The sequence below is a fragment of the Acomys russatus genome, chromosome 26 (assembly GCF_903995435.1).
Source record: "Acomys russatus chromosome 26, mAcoRus1.1, whole genome shotgun sequence".
In the NCBI taxonomy this organism is placed as follows: domain Eukaryota; kingdom Metazoa; phylum Chordata; class Mammalia; order Rodentia; family Muridae; genus Acomys; species Acomys russatus.
The window spans coordinates 32,083,751-32,095,928 of record NC_067162.1 but is presented as its reverse complement, the minus strand read 5'-3'; the positions used below and the strand labels follow the sequence as shown (position 1 = coordinate 32,095,928).

The following is a 12,178-nucleotide window of genomic DNA, read 5'->3' as shown; positions in this document are numbered from 1 at the left end:
GAAGGGGGAAGGAGAAGGGGGGAGGGGAGGCTTGGAGATGAAGAAGTCAATAGTGGCATATTTACCTAGCGTGTAAGAGAGGCCCTGAGTCAATCCCCACTAATGGGGCAAGAGAAAAAAGTTAGAATAGAATAGTTTAAAGGAACCAGGGGAGAGGGAAGATTGGAAAAAACTTTTTTTCAATTTATTTAATTTTATTTCATGTGCATTGGTGTAAGGTTGTCAGATCCCTTGGAACTAGAATTACAGACAGTTGTAAGCTGCCATGTGGGTGCTGGGAATTGAACCTTGATCCTTTGGAAGAGCAGACCATGCTTTAACTTCTGAGTTATCTCTCCAGCACCCTGGAAAAAACTTTAAAGTTAAAAAAAAATTTTTTTTAAACAAGAATGCTGTTTAAAATCCTTAGTACTAAGATTTCATGAACTGATTTTCTCAGAAAAAAAGAATTAACAAAACTGACTCAAGTTGAATCGGGAAAGTTGAATAAACCAGTAATGGGGAGGGGTGCAGACTAAAGAAGTCATCAAAGAAGATGCCAGGTCTTATTGGCTTTATGGCTGGGCTCTTTCCTGCACTTCTGGAACAGAAAATTCCCATATTGCAATCTGTTCCCAAAGTTGAAAACTGCTTCCATTCACTTTAGAAATTAACCTTAAAGCCAGGCAATTGGAGTTCATGCCTATATTCCCAGCACTCAGGGGACTGAGTCAGGGGGATTGCTGCAATTCTAAGACCAGCCTGGGCTACATAATAAGTTGAGCCTCAATGTGAGACCCTGCCTTAAAAATAAAAATTAATAAAAAATAGTTTAGCTTTTAAAACCGAGAAAAATAGAACAAAATTACAGATGTCACTAAGAATACTCATGGAAAATTCCTAAACAGACTATTAATGAGGAAACTGAAACACAATTTAAAGGGATAACCTACCCTGAGCACTAAATCTAGAAAGTTAAAACAGTAAACGCAAAAAGAAAAATCATGGCCCAGTGTGGGAGGTGGTGAGCGCTTGGACAGGGTGTCTGTCTGTCTGTCTGTCTCTATCTCTGTCTCTCTCTGTCTCTGTCTCTCTCTCTCTGTCTCTCAATATTTAAATGAAGCAAATGGGGCTTCAGAGACCACCACAGCAGTTAGGAACACTTCAATGCTCTTGCAGAAGAGTTGACAGTAGCAAAATTTCAGTTATGAAGTGGCAATGAAATAATTTATGGCTGGAGTCAGCACAACAGGAGGATCAGTGTTAAAGGGGTGCATCAGGAAGGTTGAGAACCTCTGCTTGAGGACATTTTTATTAGAGTTTAGGAGAAAAACTTCAGGTCACACAAGCCTTAATTCTTAGTAGCTGCCAAAAGGAGGAGCTAGAAAAGAGCCGTGCCTTGTGAGAGTGTGTGTGTGAGTGTGTGTGTGTGTGAGTGTGTGTGTGTGTGTGTGTGTGTGTGTGTGAGTGTGAGAGTGTGTGAGTGTGGGTATGTGTGGGGGTGTGAGAGTGTGTGTGTGTGTGTGTGTGTGTGTCTGACAAAGTTATTGTATTCAATAAAAGGGGCTGTCAAGCGGCTGTATGACAGAAGGCAGGGGGAAGCTTCAGAGACAGAGACACAGTCCACTGGATGAGAAAGCATGCCGAGGCTTCTAGGTAGTATCCAAAAGGTGAAGAGATAAAGGTTTAAAAAAAAAAAAAAGGAAAACTTACACTTTCCTGACTTAGAACTTAGAAAAACAGGCAACTGCAAAAACCAAAATATAACAGTTCTGAGACCACCAGGGTTACCCAGGGACCCTTTCTCAATAAGTAGACAGACAGACAGACAGACAGACAGACAGACATCTACTGCATCCCACAGCACAATAGAAACCAGCATTCCTGCCACACTGCTCATGTGAGGATAAACTGACAAAACTGTCTGGCAACATATGTCCAGAATCTTGAAAAACTCAGCCAACTCATGCTCAGTAACGTATCCTGAGTAAACTTACAGCAACAAGCCCCAAGATTCATAAACTTGTGAGGTAACTACAGCCTTCTGCCTGCCAGACACTGAAAAACATTCAAACCTGTAACTTTCACACAGCTGCACGACAATGAGCTATCAAAATTTGTATTTTAGGAAAATAATTAGAGATACAGTGATGCCTTTTAGGAGGCCAGTAGATATGGGAAACAGTAGAAAAGCCCCTCAAAAATGAAGGCCAGAGATGGAGCTGAGTGGAGCATTTCCTAGCATGTGAAAAGCCCTAGAATCCATCTCTAGCATCTTTATAACCACAAAGATTACCCTACCAGCAGCGAGCAATCCCACGGCTGCATATATAACTAAGGAACTGAAAACAGACTAGATGTGCAGGACTTAGGAGACTGGGGCAGGAAGACTGCCATGCATTCAAGACCAGCCTGGGCCACAGAGTGAGCTTCTGTCACATAAAAAACAAAAGAGTCTTTCAAAAGATTTACATTTTGTTTTGAGTGTTTTGCCTGCACATACGAATGTGCACCTCATGTATGCCTGGGGGCAGCAGAGGCCAGAAGAGGATGTTGGATCCCCTGGAACTGTAGTGACAATTGTGAGCCACCAGTGTTCTGCCTACATGTATGCATGCACACCAGAAGAAGACAACAGATCACATTATAGATGGTTGTGAGCCACCATGTGGGTGCTGGGAATTGAATTCAGGAACTCTGGAAGAACAGACAGTGCCCTTAACCTCTGAGCCATCTCTCCAGCCCAGTTAACTACACATTTCTTGAGGTTTTTTGGGGTTTTTTGTTTGTTTTTTTGGTTGGTTGGTTTTTGTTTTTTGTTTATTTGTTGTTGTTGGGTTTTTTGTTTTTGTTTTTGTTTTTGAGACAGGGTTTCTCTGTTATCTTGGCTGTCCTCAACTTGCTTTGTAGACCAGGCTGGCCTCGAACTCACAGCAATCTGCCTGCCTCTGCCTCCCGAGTGCTGGGATTAAAGGCATGTGCCACCACACCCAGTCACATTTCTTAAAGATTTGTGCATTTAAAAGTGAGTGTTGATGTGGAAGCCAAGAGCAGGTACTAGATCCCCTAGAGCAGGAGGTACAGGCAACTAAGAGCTGCCCAGCATAAGAGCTGGATCTTCTGCACACACACACACACACACACACACACACAGAGCACTAGAGGTCAGAGGACAGCTGGACAACTTGTGGAGGTGAGTTCTCCCCTCCCACCACATGGGTTCCAGGGACGGAGCTCAGGTTCTCAGCCCTGGCTGCAATATCTTCACCTGCTGAGGCATCTTACCAATCCTTCCTTGTATTACATTTTTGGTTTTGTTTTTGGATTTTCTGAGAGTTTCTCTGTGTAGCCTTGGCTGTCCTGGAACTCGCTGTAGACCAGGCTGGCCTTGAACTCACCAAGATTCACCTGTCTCTGCCTCCCGAGTGCTGGAGTTAAAGGCATGCGCCTTCACCCCCACCAGCTGGAGCTACATCTTGATGTGAGACTGCCCACAAATATATTTTTGCAAGTACAATAAACACAGCCTTTAATAACAAAAAGCAGATTAAGGATTGGAAAAACAAAGATGAAATTGGAAGCAGACGTGGTCCTACAAACCTACTAATCCTAATACTTGGGAGGTGGAACAGGAGCTAAGGATTCAAGGTCCTCCTCTGCTACAGACTGTGAGGTTAGCCTGGGCTACATGAAGGCCCTATTTGAAAACGCAAGTGGTGGGAAGGCCTGGGGGATAGCTAGGCTGGCAAAGAACTTGCCACATAGTCATGAAGACCTGCATTAAACCCCCAGCACCTAGGCATGGTGCACACGCCTGTTGTGCAACAGAGGCAGAAACAGGAGGCTCTCTGGGCCTCCCTGGGCTGCCAGCCTAAATACTTATACTTACTGACGTCCCAGTCTCAACAACAACAACCAAAAAAACCCATGATTGATGGACTCGAGAAGTGGCACTTGTGATGACCTTTGGCCCCCACACGTGTGCATACATGTGAGCATACACACATATCACATATATAGAAAAGGCCAACTCAAATGACAAAACAACCAAAACACACATCCCGGTCCCAAACAATCCTTTACTGTGTTGCTGTGTGTGCAGCAGAGACGACAGAGCATAGGAGGGGCTAAAACCCTCCAGCAGCCCCGCAGGAAGGATGGGCTCTGAAGGAAAAGACCCAAACTGCAACTGATGCCCTAAGCCTCGGCACTCCCCGCCCCATGTCTCACTTAGGCTAAGTCCACATTTAAAAAATATTTTCTCAGCAGTAGGAGAAAAAGAAGCCTTTCTTTCTCCAGCACTTGGCCACCACATATGGTATTGGTCTGAATAGCAGCTTTATGAGGGAGGGTCCATAGCCCACAGGCACAGGTTACACCACTGGCCACAAACACCAAGGAACAGACCTGAGGATTTATATGTCCAGTCAGCAGAGGCACCCGAGATAATTCAGATGGAGCGGCTGTCATACCCCAACAGCCAGGAAGGCCTATACTGAGCACCTAGCAGGCAGGGCAGCATCTGTAACCCTATCCCAACACAGAACTCACACATATGTGCACACAGCTCCTTTGTTCTGTCCCAGGGCTCAGACAAGAAGATTTATTTCAGCTGGAGTTATTTGGCAATTTAATTCAATGTACTGCATGTTTCCTGAGTGAGAAAGTGGATAGAAGGAGAGCCTGCATCCCTGAGGAAGAATTAGGGGACACAGCCCTGCATCCTACAGCCCTTGATCAAGCATGCTGAACCCTGCCTTCCTCAAACTCCATGGATGGTTAGAGGCAAACTCCATAGGCACTATGGTCACCCCCAGTGCTGGCTGCATAGCCTCCCTGACCAGAGATGAGCCGTACATACTTTTGCCGCCATTGTTCTTCAGGACATTGGAGAGGTTGACAGAGGCAGTGCCTAGTAGTTCATTCCTCAAGGTGTGACAGCTCCAGACCTTCAGATCTAAATGACTCTGGGCTGTGACATTCCTGGAAAACAAGTAAGTGATTCATCACAACCCAGTGGATGAGCCAGTCACCCCTTTAACTTGAAACAAACTGTTACAAGCTACATTGCCGACATCTTACAGGGGACAAAACAGGAAGACAGTCACACACACCTCCATGTTGACCTGTAACCCCCTAGCTAACAATGAACACTCTGTGAGCTCAGTGAGATACCAACACATGGAGAGGAGCACCCAGGGCCAAGGGCAGTGGAGGTTGCTAGCCAGCCTTCCCCCACTGCCTCCTACATTCTAAAAGTGACAGCCTTACAGGACGATGACTTCATTCCACAGAAGCTCCGAGCTCCCGATGCGCTTCCCGGTCTTCTTGGTCTCACTGGGGAGTCCATCTACTGCCACCTCCACGTAGGAGTTGATCCTCGGCTGGCGGCTGTGCACCTTGGGCTTTGCTGACACCACTGGATGAGACGGAAAGAAAACGCAGATGAGTTAAATAACTCCCATAAGCCCCTTGGGGCAGATGGTCTGGCTCCTTTCGGTTATTCCCTTTTAAAAGGTCTTTTTGTTTGTTTTGTTTTGCTTTGTCCTCTTTTAAAAAGTACTTTTGAAGAGTTACATGGTGACAGCTCAGTCAGGCCAATGTTTGCTGTGAATGCCTGACAATCTCATACCCATCCCAGCACCCACATATAAGGCTGGGTGTGTGTGACAGCACTGTTTGTAATCCCACAGTTGGGGAGATGGATGGAGACAGGCAGATCTCCTGAGGTCGAGCATCAGCCAGGCTGGCCTAGTTGGCAAGTCCCAGGTTCTGGCAAGAGAGTCTGTCTCTTGTTAACAAGGTGGACGGTGCCTGAGTAATGACACCCAAGGTTGACCTCTGACCTCCATATGCATGTACACACAAACACACACACAAGTAAAATTTTAAAACAAGAAATAAAAGGGGCATAAACAAAGCAAAAAAGAAACTGAACAAAAAGAGTATAGACATACAAAACAGTCTGAAATATAAAGGAGAAAGCTCACTTCTAACCTAAAAACACATAAGATAGCAAAGTGCTTTGCACACCTCAGTGGCCCCAAATCAACTTCTAAATGACTGTCACAAAATCCACTGCATGGCTGTGTTAATGTTTTACTTTGTTGAAATGACTCTTACAGTTCTGCGTGCTGGGACAGTTGGCACAGATGCAGCTCCTCAGTGTGCAAGCTGTGGGATTCCTCTGGAAGTCCAGGGCTCCCTGCACTGCCTGAATGCCATTCGGCCGCACTCCTGAGTTGAGTGCTGTTTCCTCCGCCTTTGCAAACCACACAGATTTTAAAAGCAGCCTAGAGATAATCACTCAGACTGAACCAACAGTCACTACAGAGACCTCAAGGCACACCTCGCCCACTGACGCCCCACAACTTGTGAAGCAGGGATGTACAGTCACCCTGACTGTGTCCAGGAGGAAGCAGGCTTGAGAAGGGAGGTTACTAAGGCTGGGATGGGGACACATACCTGCAATCCCAGCAGTTGTGAGGAAGAACAGGAGGACTGTAGCAAGTTCAAGGCTGGCCTGGTCTACAAGGGAAGTTCCAGGCCAGACAGAGCTACTCTCAAAAATCAAAACAAAAGAGCCAGACAACATCACTCCTGCTATAATCCCACTGACCTGAGCGGCTGAGATAAGAGGACTTGAGTTCAACAGCCCACCCTGGGCTACAGGGTGGATTCTTGGTCAATCTGGGCCAGAGTGTGTGTGCTGGGGAGGTTGTCACCTCTTCAGTTACATAAAGAGGGAGCTATGAGCCAGAACGTCCCCAGCAGCCTGCCTCCACCCCAGCTATAGGCCATTCCTGGGTCTTGTGTATTGCCTCTGTTCCTTTTCTTCAAGTAGCAGTGGCTGAACATGCTCCATAATGGTCAGCCCCCTTAATGCTTGATCTAGTTACATCCTTCATGTGAATCAATCTCAATCAATCGCGCCCCCCCTCCCCCTCCCCCTCCTTTTCAAATAGCTTGTTGGGAGAAAAAACAGGTCTTATTTCATTGATAAAATTCTTCAGAGGCCTGACTGTCTTATTACAGGGACAATAACTAGATATTAAACCCTTTAAATATTTTCCCTCTCTGTGAGTTCGAGGCCAGCCTGGTCTACAGAGTGAGTTCCAGGACAGCCAGAACTATACAGAGAAAGCCTGTCTTGGAAAACCAAAAATAAATAAATAAAATTTTTAAAGATTTATTTATGTACACAGTTATCTGCCTGAGTTTATGCCTGCATGGCATAAGAAAGTATCAGATCTTAGATAGTTGTGAACTACCAAGAGGCTCCTGGGAATTGAACTCAGGATCTTTGGAAGAGCAGTCAAGTGCTCTTAACCTCTGAGCCATCTCTACCTCCCATGAATAAATAAAAATTTAAAAGTAAAAAGTTTCTCTCTTTCTCCCCTCTCCACCCCAAACCCCTTTTACTTTGGTTTGGTTTCCTTCCTGTTTTTGTTTTCTTTCTTTCTTTCCTTCTTTCTTTCTTTTTTGAGACAAGGCTTCTCCATGTAGCACATAGCTCTGGCTGTCCTGGGCTCACTTTGTAAACCAGGCTGGCCTTGAACTCACAGCAATCTGCCTGCCTCTGCCTCCCAAGTGCTGAGATTAAAGACGCGCACCATCACACTAGGCTCCTTCCTGGTTTTAAATAGCAGGATCTTGCTGTATAGCCCAGGCTAACTTGAACTTGGCCTCTGTCTCCTGGGTACTGAGATTACAGGATACACCATCATGCCCAGCACACAGCAACACTTGTGATCATCATTTGTCACCAACAAACTAGTAAAATCCCACAGAACATAAAGCAACAAATATCCCATGGGGCCCCTATGCCTGGGATTGAATCCCAGGTCAATCGGAGGCAGCACATCGCGATACCTTGCACCCTGTGCCCAAACAAGAGGATCCAGCTGATGATCCTCACCAATGATGACAAGACTAACTTCCCCTGAGGTTTCTTCTACTGAGAGGAAGCCAAGCTTCTTTCCAGACCCCTGAGGGAGGTAACAAGTCCTACAATGACCTACAACTTGACAAAGGTCACAGTCATCCCCGGAGTTGTTTGAAGCAGTAACTAACTACTGCAAACCCAAAAGCTACAGAAGAGAGGAAGTCAAGAAACAAAACAAAAGACATTTCAGGACTAAGAGTCAAGCAACAGGGATAGGTCACAGGCATAAGACCTAGGTGGAAAATGTGCCGCTCTACAAGGACATCAAGGCTAGCTGAGGCCACCTGGTGGTGAGGTGGGAGCACTGCATATCTTAACTTCTAAAAACATGGACTTCTATCAGTCCCAATTTTTAAAAAATCAAGTCCCTGACAGGTGTGGTGGCATACACCTTAAGTCTCAGCACTCAGGAAGCAGAAACATGTGGATTTCTGTGAGTTCAAGGCCAGCCTGGCCTACACAGAGAGTTTCAGGCCAGCCCAGCAGGACTATATAGTAAGACCCTGTCTCAAAAAAGGGTACTGGAGAGATGATTCGGTGGTTATGAACACTTACTGCTCTTGCAAAGGACCTGAATCCAGTCCCCAGCGCCCACACAGCAGCTCACAGCCATCTGTAATTGCAGTTGCAGGAAACTGACACTGTCTTCCAGTCTCCACAGGTACCATTCATGCATGTTGTAAATGTATATACGTGCAGGAAAACTCTCATACTCATAAAATAAAAGTAAGGAAATCGTGGGGAGAAAATGAAATTCGAACTCTTTACTTTAGTTTCAGGAAGCTGAACGAATTGGTCTAAAATCAGAGTTAGTAAAGGGCCGGGCGTGGTGGCGCATGCCTTTAATCCTGGTACTTGGGAGGCAGAGGCAGGCAGATCTCTGTTCAAGGCCAGCCTGGTCTGCAAAGCAGTCCAGGACAGCCAAGGGTACACAGAGAGACCCTGTCTTGGAAAACCAAACCAAAGCAAACAAACAAAAGGAGGAGGCTGGACCCAAATCTCCAAGTGAAGACTCTCAGCTCTACCAGGACAGGCTCTGTTTGTTTCTTTCGATTTTGGTTTTTGTCCTCTAGCTCTTTTTCCCTCATTTTTGTTGTTGGTTTGGTTTAGGACAGGGTCTCAAGTATCCGAAGTGGGCCTCCAACTGTCTGCGTAGCTAAGGAAACCCTGAACTTGTAATCCACCTCCATATCTGGGGCTCGGGGACTCTGCGCATGCAGCACAACACCCAGCTTATTCAGCAGCCTAAACCGAGGGCTTCCTGCATCCTAGGCAGACTGACAACAGAGCTTCAGCCCCCAGGCCAAGCTGGCAAAAACCTCTAACATAAGCACACAGGTGCTAAGCAATGACAACCTAAAAGAAAGTAATCAAGTGTGGAGGGCACAGCAGGTTGCAGCTATAGATCAGGGAATTGGGGAAGACCTCACTGAAGAGACTGACTTCTGAGTAAAGACCTAAGCATGCTAAAAGCATTTCACTCAGAGATGGCAAGCGCCAAGGCCAAGAGGCAGAGCCTGCCAGGTGAGCTCAGCATACACCCAGGAGGCCAGGATGGCTCAGGCAAGGGAACGCAGACGGTAACAGGGCACCCATGAGGAAACAGAGGTCAGCAACTTTCACTCTGAAACTCGGAGATCTTGGTGGCTTACATTTAACAGATGACTGGCTGCTGTGTAACCACAGCCTAAAGGGAAGGAGACAAAGGGCAGAATCAGAGAGGCGAGTCTGGAGACTTTAATGTAGAACAGAATGCTGTGGGCTGGGGGTGGGACGGGGGAGGAGTGCTGGGGCCAGCCTCACTCCTAGGTTGTCAGGAGCCATGAGAAGCAGCAGTCAGGAGCATGGTTCCAGACATGGGGAGGACAGTCAGGCTGCTGGACACTGGGCTGCAGATACCAATCCCAGAGTGACCTCTTACTGGAGGTACTTAAAGCATGAGGCTGGATGAGACATCCTGGAGCATTAACATGAAGAGGGGGAGTCCTGGGACACAAAGGAACCAGCCATCTCAGACCATTTCAGCCAAAAGCCCCATTTCCCCCACATTCCCATGATTTGCCTTCTTTTCCAAGACTGTAGTTATAACGGGATACTCTTTTGAGAACAAATGCTACCTGCATCCCTAAACTGTTTCAGAAAACCTGACTCTCCAGATGCATGTGCCTCAAATACTTACCTTTCAGGGTAAGCTGGGACTTCTCAAAAGGCAGGGCCACTCCTGCCCGGCTGGAGCTGGCAGATGCCATATCATCACAATAGAACTGCAAGGGAAGCAGAGTGGGGCATTTACACAGTGGCTGAGAAGAAGACTAAACAATTCAACCCAAGAAGCTGGAGAGATGGCTCAATGGTTAGGAACATTTGTGGCCCTTGCAGAGGACCCGAGTTCATTTTACAACCATCTGTAACTCCAGTTCTAAGAGACCTGATGCTTGCTTCTCAACTCCAAGGGCACCAATATGCATGTGGAATGCACAAACATGCTGGCAAAATATCCACATAAAACAAAATAAATAAATCTAAAAAATTAAGAAGAAACCCTCAACCTCAGGACAGGTATGACGGTGCATGCCTGCAGTCAGTGTGACAACACAAGCGTGTAAAGCCAGCTCTCCCGAGATGGACGGGGCAGACAACACGAGCGTGTAAAGCCAGCTCTCCCGAGATGGAGGGGGCAGACAACACGAGCGTGTAAAGCCAGCTCTCCCGAGATGGAGGGGGCAGACAACACGAGCGTGTAAAGCCAGCTCTCCCGAGATGGAGGGGGCAGACGGTCACAGTCATCCTCGCGCTATGCAGCGAGTTCCAGTGTTGGGAAGAAGCAAAAGAAGCTGCTTCTACTTCGCTTTCAGACTCCATTTAAATCATAGGGAGAAATTAAGCTCAGGGTCCCGGCCCTCAAAGAGCTGGAGACGTCCCAATAGCTGAACAGCTTCTGTTGTGAGGAGACAGTTGTCTGAGTCCGGACATCTTAAGGACAACTTCTCCATCTTGCTGGCAGAGTCAAAGCCAGAGTCAACTAAGTTCCTATTTCCAGGCCCAGGAACCTACTCCTATCCTGAGTGATGGACACTCCCTTGCTCATCAACCTTTATGTCAGATATGATTGGACAGTGCTCGAGCCCACCCCACTCCCCCTTGATTTATGGTTTCATCCTTTAAATGTCCTGCCTTTGGGGTCACAGTTCAGCTCCTGAGTCTGTCTGCAGCCCTGATCAATCAGTAGCGACTCAGTTACAATAAATGTTTGCATTGGCCTGGTTTTTTAGTTATGGTAGAATCAAGTGGACCCCACAAGGCCAGCCTAGCCTACATAGTGAGTGCCAGGACAGCTAGGATTACATAGAGAGAGAGCTTGTCTCCGAAAATATAAATGAATAAAAAATAAGTCAAGTAAGGCAGGTTTTTTATAGGCCATTGAACCTAAATGTCTGCTTGACCATTTCTCCAGTGTGAAAAGATATCACACAGCAGGTGTCTGCCTCTCCTGGGGCTTCCAGCCTAGAAGTTCAGTTGAAACAGAAATCTTATGCTCAAATGTGATTTGTGGAACATCGTCACTTTTCATTTAGAAATAGTGGTTCCTTGAGCTGTGTGGATATTCTAAACCTTAACACGTTTCACTGTGCAATTTTTTTTTTTTAAATCACGTTTGTGAATGTCATTGGTGATCTCATCAGACAGGCTTCTGAACAGCAGAAAGCTGCCGAGCCTGTCATAGTAGAGTGGCCCAAAAATCCTAATTTTCTTGTAAGAATGATTTTGTTGCTGGCAAATGCTGTCAGTTGTTTTCCTTGGAGCGTCGGGTTTGCTTTATTCAGTTTGAAGAAAATGTCTGCCAATTTCTCACATCTAGTAACTTCAATTTATTTCTCAGCTGTTTTCTGAAAGAAAAATGTTTTTTTGTTGGGGGGTGGGGGGAAGCAACAATTCGGCTCTAGATTCAAGTGCTGCGCAGATGTCTTCACAATCACCACAGCTCAGCACGAGGCAAATGCGCGCTTCCACAGAGACAGTACAAGGGGCAGCTGCGCTGGCAAGATGGCTCAGCACGTACGACACATGCCACACAAGCATGAAGACCAGAGTTCAATCCCTGAAACCCACACAATGGAAGGCGAGAAGCAGCTCCACAAAGATGTCCTCTGACCTCTGACGCCCACAAAAGCCTGTCATGTGCGACCCCTACACACACACACACACACACACACACACACACACGCACGCACGCACGCACGCACGCACGCACGC

The 12,178-nt window shown here is 46.6% G+C and overlaps 1 protein-coding gene across 2 annotated transcripts in view; it reads right to left on the bottom strand.

The window, feature by feature from the left end:
• Wwp2 (WW domain containing E3 ubiquitin protein ligase 2) overlaps positions 1–10,213 on the bottom strand; it is a 110,948-nt gene extending 100,735 nt beyond the window's left edge. The window contains exons 1-3 of one of the 2 annotated variants that reach the window (XM_051169239.1): positions 10,104–10,213; positions 5,251–5,398; positions 4,841–4,962 (exon numbers count right to left, since the gene is read on the bottom strand). In XM_051169239.1, coding sequence (XP_051025196.1) covers positions 4,841–4,962; positions 5,251–5,398; positions 10,104–10,173 — 340 coding nt within the window. In that variant the 5' untranslated portion in view covers positions 10,174–10,213. Of the gene's footprint in view, positions 1–4,840; positions 4,963–5,250; positions 5,399–6,444; positions 6,578–10,103 lie in introns of those variants that run through there. The other variant, XM_051169238.1, reaches the window with a different exon arrangement.
• Between the last annotated feature and the right edge of the window lie 1,965 nt (positions 10,214–12,178).